The sequence below is a fragment of the Schistocerca serialis genome, chromosome 6 (genome assembly GCF_023864345.2).
Source record: "Schistocerca serialis cubense isolate TAMUIC-IGC-003099 chromosome 6, iqSchSeri2.2, whole genome shotgun sequence".
Classification (NCBI taxonomy): domain Eukaryota; kingdom Metazoa; phylum Arthropoda; class Insecta; order Orthoptera; family Acrididae; genus Schistocerca; species Schistocerca serialis.
The window spans coordinates 760,900,592-760,913,887 of NC_064643.1; the positions used below are offsets into that span (position 1 = coordinate 760,900,592).

General features: G+C 37.2%; 1 protein-coding gene across 1 annotated transcript in view; it reads right to left on the reverse strand.

Annotated features, from left to right (window-relative positions):
- The window catches only part of LOC126485073 (laminin subunit alpha-1), a 715,911-nt gene that overhangs the window by 48,645 nt on the left and 653,970 nt on the right, over positions 1–13,296 (reverse strand). The window contains exons 40-42 of the mRNA XM_050108676.1: positions 10,825–11,590; positions 5,237–5,531; positions 2,060–2,350 (exon numbers count right to left, since the gene is read on the reverse strand). Coding sequence (XP_049964633.1) covers positions 2,060–2,350; positions 5,237–5,531; positions 10,825–11,590 — 1,352 coding nt within the window. The remainder of the gene's footprint in view (positions 1–2,059; positions 2,351–5,236; positions 5,532–10,824; positions 11,591–13,296) is intronic.

Here is a 13,296-nt window from a genome sequence, read left to right on the forward strand (position 1 = left end):
TGACACTGTGTATTAGATACCTAGGCTAATGCACACATGTATGCAAAGTGCTACAGAAGGGACAGCCACCAGTGATTCGGCCTGCCTCGTGTTGCTCTCAAGACATCCTTTGTGTATATTATTGGCTCTCATCAATACCAACCACCCACATAAGGTTACAAAATGCCAGCACAAACAGTATCAAACTGAATTTCCCCTTTAGTTTCAATCAACTACCACATCAAATCAAAACATGAATGGTTTCTCAACAGTGAAAGAGGAAAAGATTTATATACCGAATACTATGACAAAATTAATACATGCTAATGGAATCATCCAAGTAAACACATATTTTATGAGAGATTGTGTTGTGATCTTCAATCTGAAGACTGGTCTGATGCAGCTCTCCAACCTACTATATCCTGTGCAAACCTCTTCATCGCCAAATAATTAATTCAACTATATCTTTTTGTATCTTTGTATCTGCTTACTGTATTCATCTCTCGGTCTCCCTCTATGATGATTTTTACCCCCCCCCCCCCCCCCCCCAACAAAACTTTCCTCGAATACTAAACTGGTGAACCCTTGATTACTCATAATGTGTACTATTAACCAATCCCTTCTTTTAATTTCTCTCCCAATTCTATTCAGTATCTCCTCATTTGTTACGCGATCTACCTATCTAATCCTCAGTATTCTTCTGTAGCACCACACTTCAAAAACTTCTATTGTCTTCTTGTCTAAACTGTTTACCATCCGTGTTTCACTTCTGTACATGGCTACATTCCAGACAAATACCTTGAGAAAAGACTTACTAACACTTAGGTCTAAATTTGATGTTAACGAATTTCTCTTCTTCAGAAATGCTTTTCTTGCCGTTGCCCATCTACATTTTATATCCTCTCCACTTTGGCCATCATCAGTTATTTTGCTGTCAAAGTATCAAAACTCAACTACTACTTTAAGTGTCTCGTTTCCTAATTTAATTTCCTCACCATCACTTGATTTAATTTGACTACACTCTATTATCCTAGTTTCATCCTCTCATATTAAGTGTAGTAAATACACAGTGTTTGGTGGCATCAAAATCAACATTTAAGTGTGATTTAGAATATAACTTCTGTTTGGTTGCAGTTGTTGAGATTAGCCAATTGGTTCACAGCTGTGTCACTTTGTCTATCTTATTGCATGGCAATACAATCAACTTATATGGCGGGAGAGGAACAGATACAGTTAGCCAAGGTCAGACAAACTGAATGGTATTGGGGGTGGTGTTTTCAAAGTTTAGCTGGGAATTGACGTTGAGAGGATGAGGGGACTTCAGGTTGAGACTCCAGACAGTTGTGAACTGTTTCAGATTATTAACAGACTTCGGTGTGGGACTTCATCGAATCCAAACATTTTTCAATGTGTTTGAGGACTTCTGTTGGGAGTCAGGAGAGTCCAGACATATCAGTATTGGAAGACGCTATGTTTCCTTAACTGTGTTAGTTCCAAACTTCACCTTTTTATTGATAGTATACTGTCATTTCAAAGATTTCCATGTAGTTGGACAGATAGAGCTTTGAGCTCTCACTGGGTTTATCTGAGCTTGGAATGCTTACACCAGTGGTATTAGTTCAGAGCAGCAAAGTTGTGTCGGAAAGTGTTGTCAGGCTCAGGAACAGTTAGAACATTATTTCTGCAAATTGTGAATGAGACTTTAAGTCTCTCTGGTACAGTGTTTACTTGCTTAAGTGACTGAGATAATTAGTGCAACTCATATATTGTTATTATTAGATAAATAAGAGCAATTTAAACAAGTTTTTTGTGTCACCCAGTTTCATTGGTGAAATCAAGTTCCAGCTACTTGAATTTAAGTAGCACACAGTTAGCAGGTCTACTAGGGCATTACAAACTCAAGATCATTACAAAGTTTTGCAGAGGTGTGTGTGTGTGTGTGTGTTTGGTCTGTAGACAAAACCTGATGAGCCAATTTCAGATAATATCCAGTCCCAAGGAGGAATTGTATTTCTGGACAGGGAGAGATCACAAGATGTAAGTATAAATTTTCAGAAAAAGAGAACTATGGAGTTCTTACCTCTTCATCAGCTGATGCAAACTGAAGTCCCGCTTCTGGCAGAGCTCCAAGGTACATTATATTTCGGATATTTAGCTTTTTTGGGTATTTCATTGTCCCATTTCTGATTGTATCGATGAATAATCTAAGATTCTGTTTCTCTCTTTGGAGGGATACATGGTGCCACAAACCATCATTCAGGTCCGAATGAGTTACAATTTTGTTTTGCCGTTTTCCTTTTTTAATTACTACTTTCATTTTCTTGTTAAATAATGTTCCTACAATGTAATGCCTCTGTTTCCGTCTTGAATCCTGTAACGGAAAAAAATGTAATCCTGAACAACGAAATTGATGTTAAGCACATTTACATCATAAAAATAGATTTATAAATCTTCAATTAGCTATGTATAAACAGAATGTTGTAATGTAAAAAGCAATAGCAAAATCCTTTGGTATCCTAATAGTCTCCGCTTCAATTTCATAAACTCTGTTGATTTTTTATGTCATTGCAATTTCTTTTTTTTTCCCTTCTTCTTTCTTTTTTGTTTTTCTTTCCTTTTTTTAATTTCATCCGAACAAATTTTAGAAGATGTTGTGAAACTTATATTCACAAAATATTGAAGAGTCAACTGATTTCTTAAACTTCTAACTCACTTCCTAAGTGGTTAATCATGAGAGAAGACTGGATTAAACAAATCACAAGAGTCAAGTTTTTATAGCTATCCTGGCATTATGAAATATTGTTTAATTGACTGCGTATAAAATCTTTCCTAGTGTTAATCCTGTTCTATGGTGTCTGCTGTTTATCTCAACCTGGCAAACTTATTTTAATTTATTCTTCTTTTATTTTAATTTACTCCCTTAACATTACAATGTAGTCAGTTGATTTTTTTGTTCATCCTATAAATCTTTCCAGGATACAGAACACACACACGCACACACACACACACACACACACACACACACACACACCTATAAACAGTAGTTATTTCAGCAGACAGCAGATACGTGAATTTTAGCTTTATCGACAAAGGTTCTTGCAGAAGCTGCACTGTCTTGTTTCAAGTCATTTGTATCTTAAATGATCTAGAAATTCTGCTACTGAATAGAAGCAATGATCCAATAAGAATGCCCTTAGGGTTTTACAAAAAAGTAAGAATGATGATATGTCTTCTACTTTATACAGAAGACTATTGTAAATTTGTATAGTGCTGTTTCCTGTGGAGGTTTTATAGGCTGATGTCCTTATTGACTGGACATGAAACTTTTCCTTTTGTCTTGTATCTTGTTTATGGATATCAAAATTTTCATGTACATCTTTTAAATTCTTTCTAATATATTTACAGATTTCCAGTATATACATACAGGGAAGAGGAAGAATTGATGACTTTTCAAAGAGGGGTTTGCAAGATTCTGTTTGTCAACCATGTTGCATTGCTCTTATAGTTCTTTTTTGAGTTAAGAAGATGGCTGAACTAGGTGCTGTATTACCCCAGAATATACTTCCGTACAGTAGGATGGTGTGGAACTGGACACAGTAGGCAGTTCGGACAGTGCTATAACTTGGTTTGACAGAGAGTAAATGCAGACTGTAACATGTTTTATTTAGTGTTCCATTAATTTTGTTTATATGTGTGTGCCATTTGAAGTTATTTTGAAGCCAAAGCCTAAAAACTTTGTTTCCAGAGAAAATGAAATTTTGTTGGAATTTATTGTCACACTGGTGCAGCATGCATCAGCTTTTGAACAGAAATTTAAGAATATTGTTTTTTTGGTGTTTATCATAAGTTTATTCCCCTCAAACCATCTGTTTAGCTGTTCTGTAACCTTATTAACAGCTCTCTGAAGCTGACTTGGGGTATTTCCTGTAGTTAGGATGCTTGTGTCATCTGCAAAAAAAGTGTTTGTTTGTGACTCAATGTTCAGGTCTTGATCGTTTATATACAGCAGAAAGAGGATTGGCCCAAGAAAGGATCCCTGAGGGACTCCTTTATTTAGCACATCTGCATCTAAGAAGATAATGGCATTCTTTATTGTTTTGTTGCACTTTTGACACTTTTTGCCAGTTAAGATACAATTTTTCACTTAAGAGAGGGAAGCCACGAATTGCGTGAACTTCGTTGTATGTGTTATCGTGTTATAAATGTTCATCTGTCATATTTTTTGAGGTGTAAATTTGAGAAAAGCCAAGCATGTACCTAAATAAGCACGGACAACTGCCTAAACACCACACTCAAGCTGCCTGGTGTAGTAGACCGATGGTCATTAATCCACTATGCAGATTCAATTCAGGTCTGTCTCACCCCTCTGTCACACCAGCTAGCGCACTGAGCATAAAGCAACATGAATGGGCCACTTCATATAAAATCTAGTTGTATGGTAAATAGTTTAAAACCTGATACAAATTGGCTGTTTCTCAACAAGGTACAAGATAAAGAATCGTACACACATTCATGTCACGTTCAGAACAAACAACCATACTCTCTGAAACAAAGGTACTTCTCTATCACTTTATTATGTTTATAATAAAGGGAAACATTCCACGTGGGAAAAATATATCTAAAAACAAAGATGATGTGACTTACCAAACGAAAGCGCTGGCAGGTTGATAGATACACAAACATACATACAAAATTCAAGCTTTCGCAACCAACGGTTGCTTCGTCAGGAAAGAGGGAAGGAGAGGGAAAGACAAAAGGATGTGGGTTTTAAGGGAGAGGGTAAGGAGTCATTCCAATCCCAGGAGCGGAAAGACTTACCTTAGGGGGAAAAAAGGACAGGTATACACTCGCGCACACACACACATATCCATCCGCACACACACAGTCACAAGCAGACGCTTGTGGCTGTGTATGTGCGGATGGATATGTGTGTGTGTGTGTGTGTGTGTGTGTGTGTGTGTGTGTGTGTGTGTGTGTGTGTGTGTGCGCGCGCGAGTGTATACCTGTCCTTTTTTCCCCCTAAGGTAAGTCTTTCCGCTCCCGGGATTGGAACGACTCCTTACCCTCTCCCTTAAAACCCACATCCTTTTGTCTTTCCCTCTCCTTCCCTCTTTCCTGACGAAGCAACCGTTGGTTGCGAAAGCTTGAATTTTGTGTGTATGTTTGTGCATCAATCAACCTGCCAGCGCTTTTGTTTGGTAAGTCACATCATCTTGGTTTTTAGATATACTTTATTATGTTTGTGCAACATACTTACTGGAATGAAGAACAGAAGCCCATTTGGGTAGAATGTCCTAAAATCAAATTCTAAAGCAAAGTTCTTCTGCAAGATGCTCCGGACACCAAGATCCATTTTTATGTGGCTCTGGTGAGAATCTCCAAATTTCACTGCACCCTGCTCCACTGAATAACTGGCAACCTGACACTTATTCATTTTATGCCAAATACTTCCTTGTGGTATAAACTGGATGTTGTTCCGATCAGGAATACTTCTGCTTGAGCGTCCAATGGCTGCATGTTTAAAAGAAACTGGGTCATCAAACTGAAGCAGTCTGCAACAAGAAGGGCATTTTACTTTAACAATGAAAATGTGGAATAATAAAAGCAACACATAATGTAAATAAATTCAAAGTCAGAAGACTTCCAGTTCAATATTTCCACAAAAGAAGATTTTGGAAAGGATAGATTGCTACTCACTGTACAGAGGAGATGTTAAATCTCACATAGACACAAGAAGAAGACTGCTACATATGTGAGTTTTCGACCATAAGGCCTTCTCCTTATGCATAAACCACACACATTTATGCAAGCATAACTCACACACACACACACACACACACACACACACACACACACACACACACATAAACACTGTCTCTGATATTTTGTATTTAAGGTCATTGACGAATCATGAAATTCTCGTACCACACTTAAAGTTCTATGAAATGTTTGACATAGTAGTTTAAGAAACTGTGAGAGACAGTGGGCTTGTGTGTGTAGGGTGGATTGGTGGATTAAAGAAAAAAGTAGATTCTCAAAAGAGTAAAGTAAAAAATAATGTTACCATTTTTCACCAAAATATTCCGGGATTGAAGAATAAAGTAGATGAGCTCCTGGTTTGTTTATATGACATTGAATCTGATAATGTAATAGATATACTATTCCTGTCTGAGCATCACATCGTGTCTGATATGGAAAAGGTGAATATCAGTGTTTATAAACTAGCTGCACATATGAGTAGAGAGAATAAGGTGGGAGGAGGAGTTGCCACATATGTCAAAAGTTATCCCTGTGTAGAAACCTTAGATACAAAAAAGTTTTGTCTAGAGCAACATATAGAAGCATGTGCCTGTCAACTTAAACTGAAGGAGGGCTCTTTTGTAATTGTAACAGTATATAGGTCCCCTTCAGGAAACTTTCATTTATTCCTGGAAAACTTGGGCGCCTTGTTGTGCTATCTGTCAGATAGGGGAAAGCAAATTATTATTTGTGGGGGACTTCAATGCTGATTCACTGAAAGAGTGTAATAGGAAGAATGACCTGGAAGTCTTGCTCGGTTCTTTCAATTTGACATCTGTCATTAATTTTCCTACTCGGGTAGTAAAGGACAGCAGCACATTGATAGATAACACTTTTATAGATCAAGACAGGTTTAAAACCATAAATTCTTGTCCAGTTGAGAATGGGCTTTCTGATCATGATGCTCAGCTAGTTACAATATATGACATAGCTCCATTCAGTAATTCAAAACTACCCTCCAAAGTTGTGCATTCAATTAATGACTCAACAATTAGAAATTTCAGAGAAAATCTTCAGCAGTTAGACTGGGATGAGGTGTACAAGGAACCCAATGCTAATTTAAAATATAACTTATTTCATGATACACTTGTAAGATAACTGATAGAAGCCGACCTCGGGGAAGATCAGTTTGGATTCCGTAGAAATGTTGGAAGACGTGAGGCAATACTGACCCTATGACTTATCTTAGAAGAAAGATTAAGGAAAGGCAAACCTACGTTTCTAGCATTTGTAGACTTAGAGAAAGCTTTTGACAATGTTGATTGGAATACTCTCTTTCAAATTCTGAAGGTGACGGGAATAAAATACAGGGAGCGAAAGGCTATTTACAATTTGTACAGAAACCAGATGGCAGTTATAAGAGTCGAGGGGCATGAAAGGGAAGCAGTGCTTGGGAAGGGAGTGAGACAGGGTTGTAGCCTCTCCCCGATGTTATTCAATCTGTATATTGAGCAAGCACTAAAGGAAACAAAAGAAAAATTCAGAGTACGTATTACAATCCATGGAGAGGAAATAAAAACGTTGAGGTTCGCCGATGACATTGTAATTCTGTCAGAGACAGCAAAGGACTTGGAAGAGCAGTTGAACGGAATGGACAGTGTCTTGAAAGGAGGGTATAAGATGAACATCAACAAAAGCAAAACGAGGATAATGGAATGTAGTCGAATTAAGTCGGGTGATGCTGAGGGAATTAGATTAGGAAATGAGACACTTAAAGTAGCAAAGGAGTTTTGCTATTTGGGGAGCAAAATAACTGATGATGGTTGAAGTAGAGAGGATATAAAATGTAGACTGGCAATGGAAAGGAAAGTGTTTCTGAAGAAGAAAAATTTGTTAACTTCGAGTATCCACTTAAATGTCAGGAGGTCATTTCTGAAAGTATTTGTATGGAGTGTAGCCATGTATGGAAGTGAAACGTGGACGATAAATAGTCTAGACAAGAAGAGAATAGAAGCTTTCGAAATGTGGTGCTATAGAAGAATGCTGAAGATTTGATGGGTAGATCACATAACTAATGAGGAGGTATTGAATAGAATTGGGAAGAAGAGGAGCTTGTGGCACAACTTGACTAGAAGAAGGGATCGGTTGGTAGGACATGTTCTGAGACATCGAGGGATCACCAATTTAGTATTGGGAGGGCAGCGTGGAGGGTAAAAATCGTAGAGGGAGACCAAGAGATGAATACACTAAGCAGATTCAGAAGGATGTAGGCTGCAGTAGGTACTGGGAGGTGAAGAAGCTTGCACAAGATAGAGTAGCATGGAGAGCTACATCAAACCAGTCTCAGGACTGAAGACAACAACAACAACAACAACAACACTTGTAAGAGAATTTGAAAATTGTTTCCCCAAGAAAGTAGTTAAATCTAATTATAAGAACCATGCAAAAAACCTTGGCTTACTAAAGGAATAAAAATATCTTGTAACCACAAAAGGGAACTGTATCTAACAACAAGAAAGAGTAATGACCCAGAAACAGCCAAATATTATAAAAACTACTGGGCTACATTAAGAAAGGTTATTAAAAAGTCCATAAGCATGTGCATCATGTCTGAGATTAATACCTCTGATAACAAAATCAAAACAATTTGGAATATTATTACAAGGGAGACAGGACAACCAAGGGTACAGGATGACGGTATCACCATCAAAGCGAATGGAAACTTGATAAACAACAAGCCGGAAGTCGAAAACATTTTGAATAATCATTTTTTAAATGGTGTAGAGAAAATAGGGTCTAAATGTTCATTAGAAGAAGCAAGGCAGTTAATGGAAGAGGCTTTACCCACACCATTTGATACAATTGAAATTCCACCCACCTCTCCTTCTGAAATTAGGAAGATAAATAAACTCTCTCAAGAATAAAAGCTCACATGGAATTGATGGCATTTCCAGCAGGATAATAAAAGCTTGTTCCTAAGAAATAAGTGAGATTCTTAACCACATATGCAATAGCTCTCTGAAGCAGGGCATTTTCCCACATAGACTGAAGTATGCCATTGTTAAACCACTGCATAAAGAAGGGGATACGACTGATGTCAACAACTACCGCCCAATCTCTCTTCTGACTGCCTTATCCAAAATTCTTGAAAAAGTAATGTATTGTAGAGTAGCTTCACACCTTTGTAAAAATAAAGTTTTAACAAAATGTCAGTTTGGTTTCCATAAGGGTTTCTCAACAGAAAATGCTATATATACTTTCACTAATGAAATATTAAATGCTCTGAGTAACCGGAAGTCACCTGTTGGGATTTTTTGTGATCTTTTGGTTGTGTAAATCATGGAATACTTCTAGATAAGCTCAAGTACTGTGGTATGAATGGGACAGTACTCAAATGGTTTAAATCATACCTAACTGGAAGAGTGCAGAAAGTTGAAATAAACAGTTCACATAATATGCAAAAAACTGGTGATTTCTCAAACTGGGGAACAATCAAGAATGGGATGCTGCAAGGTTCGGTCTTGGGTCCTCTGCTGTTCTTAATGTATATGAATGACTTGCCATTCTATATTCACAAAGATGCAAAGCTGGTACTTTTTGCCAATGATACAAGTATAGCTATCACACCCAACAGACAAGAATTAACTGGTGAAATTGTAAACGATGTTTTTCAGAAAATCATTAAGTGGTTCTCTGCAAATGGGCTCTCATTAAACTTTGACAAAACACAGTATATACAGTTCCACACAGTAAATGGAATGACCCCATTAATAAATATAGATTTAGATCAGAAATTGGTAGCTTAGGCAGAATATTCAAAATTTCAAGGTGTATGCATTGATGAGGGGTTGCACTGGAAAAAACACACTGAGGATCTGCTGAAACGTTTGAGTTCAGCTACTTATGCTATTAGGGTCATTGCAAATTTAGCGGTATACATCTGAGTAAATTAGCTTACCACGCCTATTTTCATTCTCTGCTTTCGTATGGCATCATATTCTGGGGTACCTCATCATTGAGTAAAAGAGTGTTCATTGCACAAAAGTGTGTAATCAGAATAATTGCTGGAACTCATCCAAGATCATCCTGCAGACACTTATTTAAAGAGCTAGAAATCTTCACTGTAGCCTCACAATATATATATTCACTTATGAAATTTGTTATTAACAATCCGAATGAATTCAAAAGTAATAGCAATGTACATGGCTACAACAATAGAGAAAGGATGATCTTCATTACTCAAGGTTAAATCTAACTTTGGCTCAGAAGGAAGTAAATTATGCTGCCACAAAAGTCTTTGGTCACTTACCTAATAGTATCAAAAGTCTGACAGATAGTCATATAGCATTTAAAAGGAAATTAAAAGAATTTCTTAATACTGACTGTCATTTAATATTTTGTCTAATGTAATATCTTGTATAGACACCTTTTATTAACCTGACATGTTCCACATCATTACGAAGTGTCGTATTCATGATCTATGGAACAAGTAATCTAATCTAATCTATATTGCAAGTTTTCTATGTTAGAAGAAGACATCTCACTTGTATAGCAGTGTTTTAGTAATGCCTGTTTGGGATTCAACATCTCCTCTATATGGTGAGTAGCAACTGGTCCTCCTCATAATATTGATGTTATTCCATTGTTTAAAATGTAAATATTGCTCTTCACACAGATCATACAAGTAAAGGAAAAAAAAATTAGATAGCTTTATGAATGACATGTGACATTTGTGAAATTATTCGCAATTTATAGTTGCCTTTCAAATCACCTTCACACACACACAGACAAATACTATAGCATATGAGAGTTTATCAACTGAAAATTATTTCTTGTGACTATAATTATTTAATTTTATTGTACAATGAAATTAAGGAAGCTTGAAAAATGAAAATCAGGGAACAGTCAAGTTTAAACATCACTTTCTAAGTCCCTGTCACAACTTACATTCTCAGTGTCGATAGTTTAAATTACAACCACCTCATTTCAACACACAATTTTTCTTTTATTTATTTATTTTAATTTACTTAATTTTAATGTTTCAAAACATAACCACTGCCCTTACTCTTAGTTAAACAGTAGAATAGTGTTTTTTAAATTACTCACTCATTATTGAAGTTTGCATCCTTGATTGTGCCAACCATTGGATTTGCACTTGCTGCCATACTGTGCCAATTTATATCCTGAGGTACACCACCAAAGTAAAGTCCACCAGTTTTTCCTGGAGCTTTAATAACAACAGCACTTCCTGGTAAAACAGCTGTGCTCTGCCATGCATCATCAACTCTCAGTTCCAGCTTCCTTGATTGCTTTATTACTGACACAACATGAAACTGCCCATCATTGAAAGAGGTGGCTGAGGTGAGCACAGCCTTTCCAAATCCAGCATCTAACCATACAATAATTCTACCATTCTTGAGTGATACGGAATAATAATGTGACACATTGTGAGACTTTTCAGTTCTCTCTTCGTCCAATGAATCAGTTTTCGCTGATGTGGTAAGCATAAGCAGAGCATCATTCTGCAAACTACGGAAAACAAATTCAAAGGAGGATTTTCTTTTGAGTGTGTGTGATGGTAATTCCAGATATCCATTCCCTTCAAAACTAACTACTCTGAGTGACAGGGAGCACGAAGCTTCTACACCATAAAATTTTCCTTGAAGAGGATTAATTCCCTCATTTACAACTTGTATACCTGACATGCAACCTAAAAACGGTTTTGTAAAGCCGATGTTATTCTGAGCCAAGTCAAACCCTGGAGGCAGACCACCAATCAGGTAATAAGCCTCAGACAAATCTGGAATAGTGTCAGAACTTTGAGGTGAGATGGGGGATGCTTCATGTTCATCATTCCCGATCTTGAGTTTTGCTGAAATATAAAATAATTAAATTTACTTTCAGCCATTAGAAGAATCAAGTTTGCAAATATAACAAAAGTCACGAATTAAAGTATAAATTTACACACAATCTGTACTTTAACTGTAAAATGTTTTCTTATCTAATGACTCCTTTCTTTTAAATAAGTGAAACCCCAGCTAGGAATATCAACAATGTAGGGAAAGGCGGATTGCTACTTACGATAAAGAGGATGCATCCAATGAAATCTCAGGCTTTCCCGGCGAATGTGCCGTATCCAAGGTTCTCGGGTCTCCAGCCGGATCCGTTCGTCGAATGGATCCGGCTGGACACATGAGAACCTTGGATACAGGATGCATCAAGTTGCAGACAGGCACAATTGGCCACAAGTTTTCTTTTGAAAGCTAATTTTATATAACTTTATGTTTAACTTCTAACTGACAAGTAGTCAACGCACTGAAATGAAAAGAATGGAACAACAGAGTTGAAATCAACAGGGGGGGGGGGGGGGGGGGGGGGGCGGCAACGATATGAAATGATATCAGTGAAAATCGTTCAGAAACACTGAAACTTCAATGTAATAAAAATGTTGTGATGACTGAAAATTTGTGGTATTCATAGACTCAAACACAGGTTTCCTGCCTTTTTCAAAGACTCATCTTATCTATACCATTTGCCTCTCTCACAACACCTCTTGACCTGACAACTTTTGCTGTCACTGATGTTTCTCCATGTGATTTCCTAACACTACTACCACAGGTTCTACCAATGCCACTGTCACACATCCTATGGGAGAACTGATAGTAGTGTTTGGAGATTACAAACAGCAGCTTGAGTGACGATAAACGTTTGAATCAGGCCTGGAGGTGCACTCTGAGAACCTAATGGTTAATGTGAATGCTAGTGAAGAACCAAGAAATCAGGTTTTCTAAACAAACCTGGCACAAACTGACTTATGTTTTAAGGTCGCGCGCGCGCGTGTGTGTGTGTGTGTGTGTGTGTGTGTGTGTGTGTGTCCACACCACAAGTTAATTGGCTTCAGGTGAATGGTTGTTTTTCCTCATTTTTGTTTTTTGTTTCTACTCTGAAACTACTGCAATCGTAATATTTATCTGATTACACACTGATACGTTAAAGTACGATCTTTTCTTTTTTGAAGAGGAAGGGAATCCAAGCAGCTAAAATTTTCACGAAATTGACATGCATATCCATTATCAATAATCTGAATAAGTAATTAAAGGTAGGATTGCAATATATAAAGAGAGATCAAAAAGTTTCCACTCGAGGACCGTGCGGTCCAGAATTGGTATGCCTATCAAACAAAATCACCGTGAGCACCGAGGCAACCAAAGGCATGATAATATGTGGGGAAAGATCAGGACTATATGGTGGGTGCTCGACATTTGTGATAAGGTGAATAAAAACTGTATATAAAGCTATGCTCATAAACAGTGAGTATTAGTGTTGTTATAACAGGCATGTGAAGATTGTTTTTGAACTGAAAGTGAGTTGTAAAGAAATCGATACCTGGAGGTAATGGAGTGCTGATCTCATTAAAAGAGCAAACCAAAAATTGACAGAAAGCTGACTTAACAGAAGTCATGTGGGATATAGTGTCAAGAAGTAAAGGAGACCACTCAGCAAATATCAGAAGCATTGAGTATCTGAAGGAGCACAGGGAAAGAATAAAAACTTTGCTAGGAGGGATAGGTGGCAGGG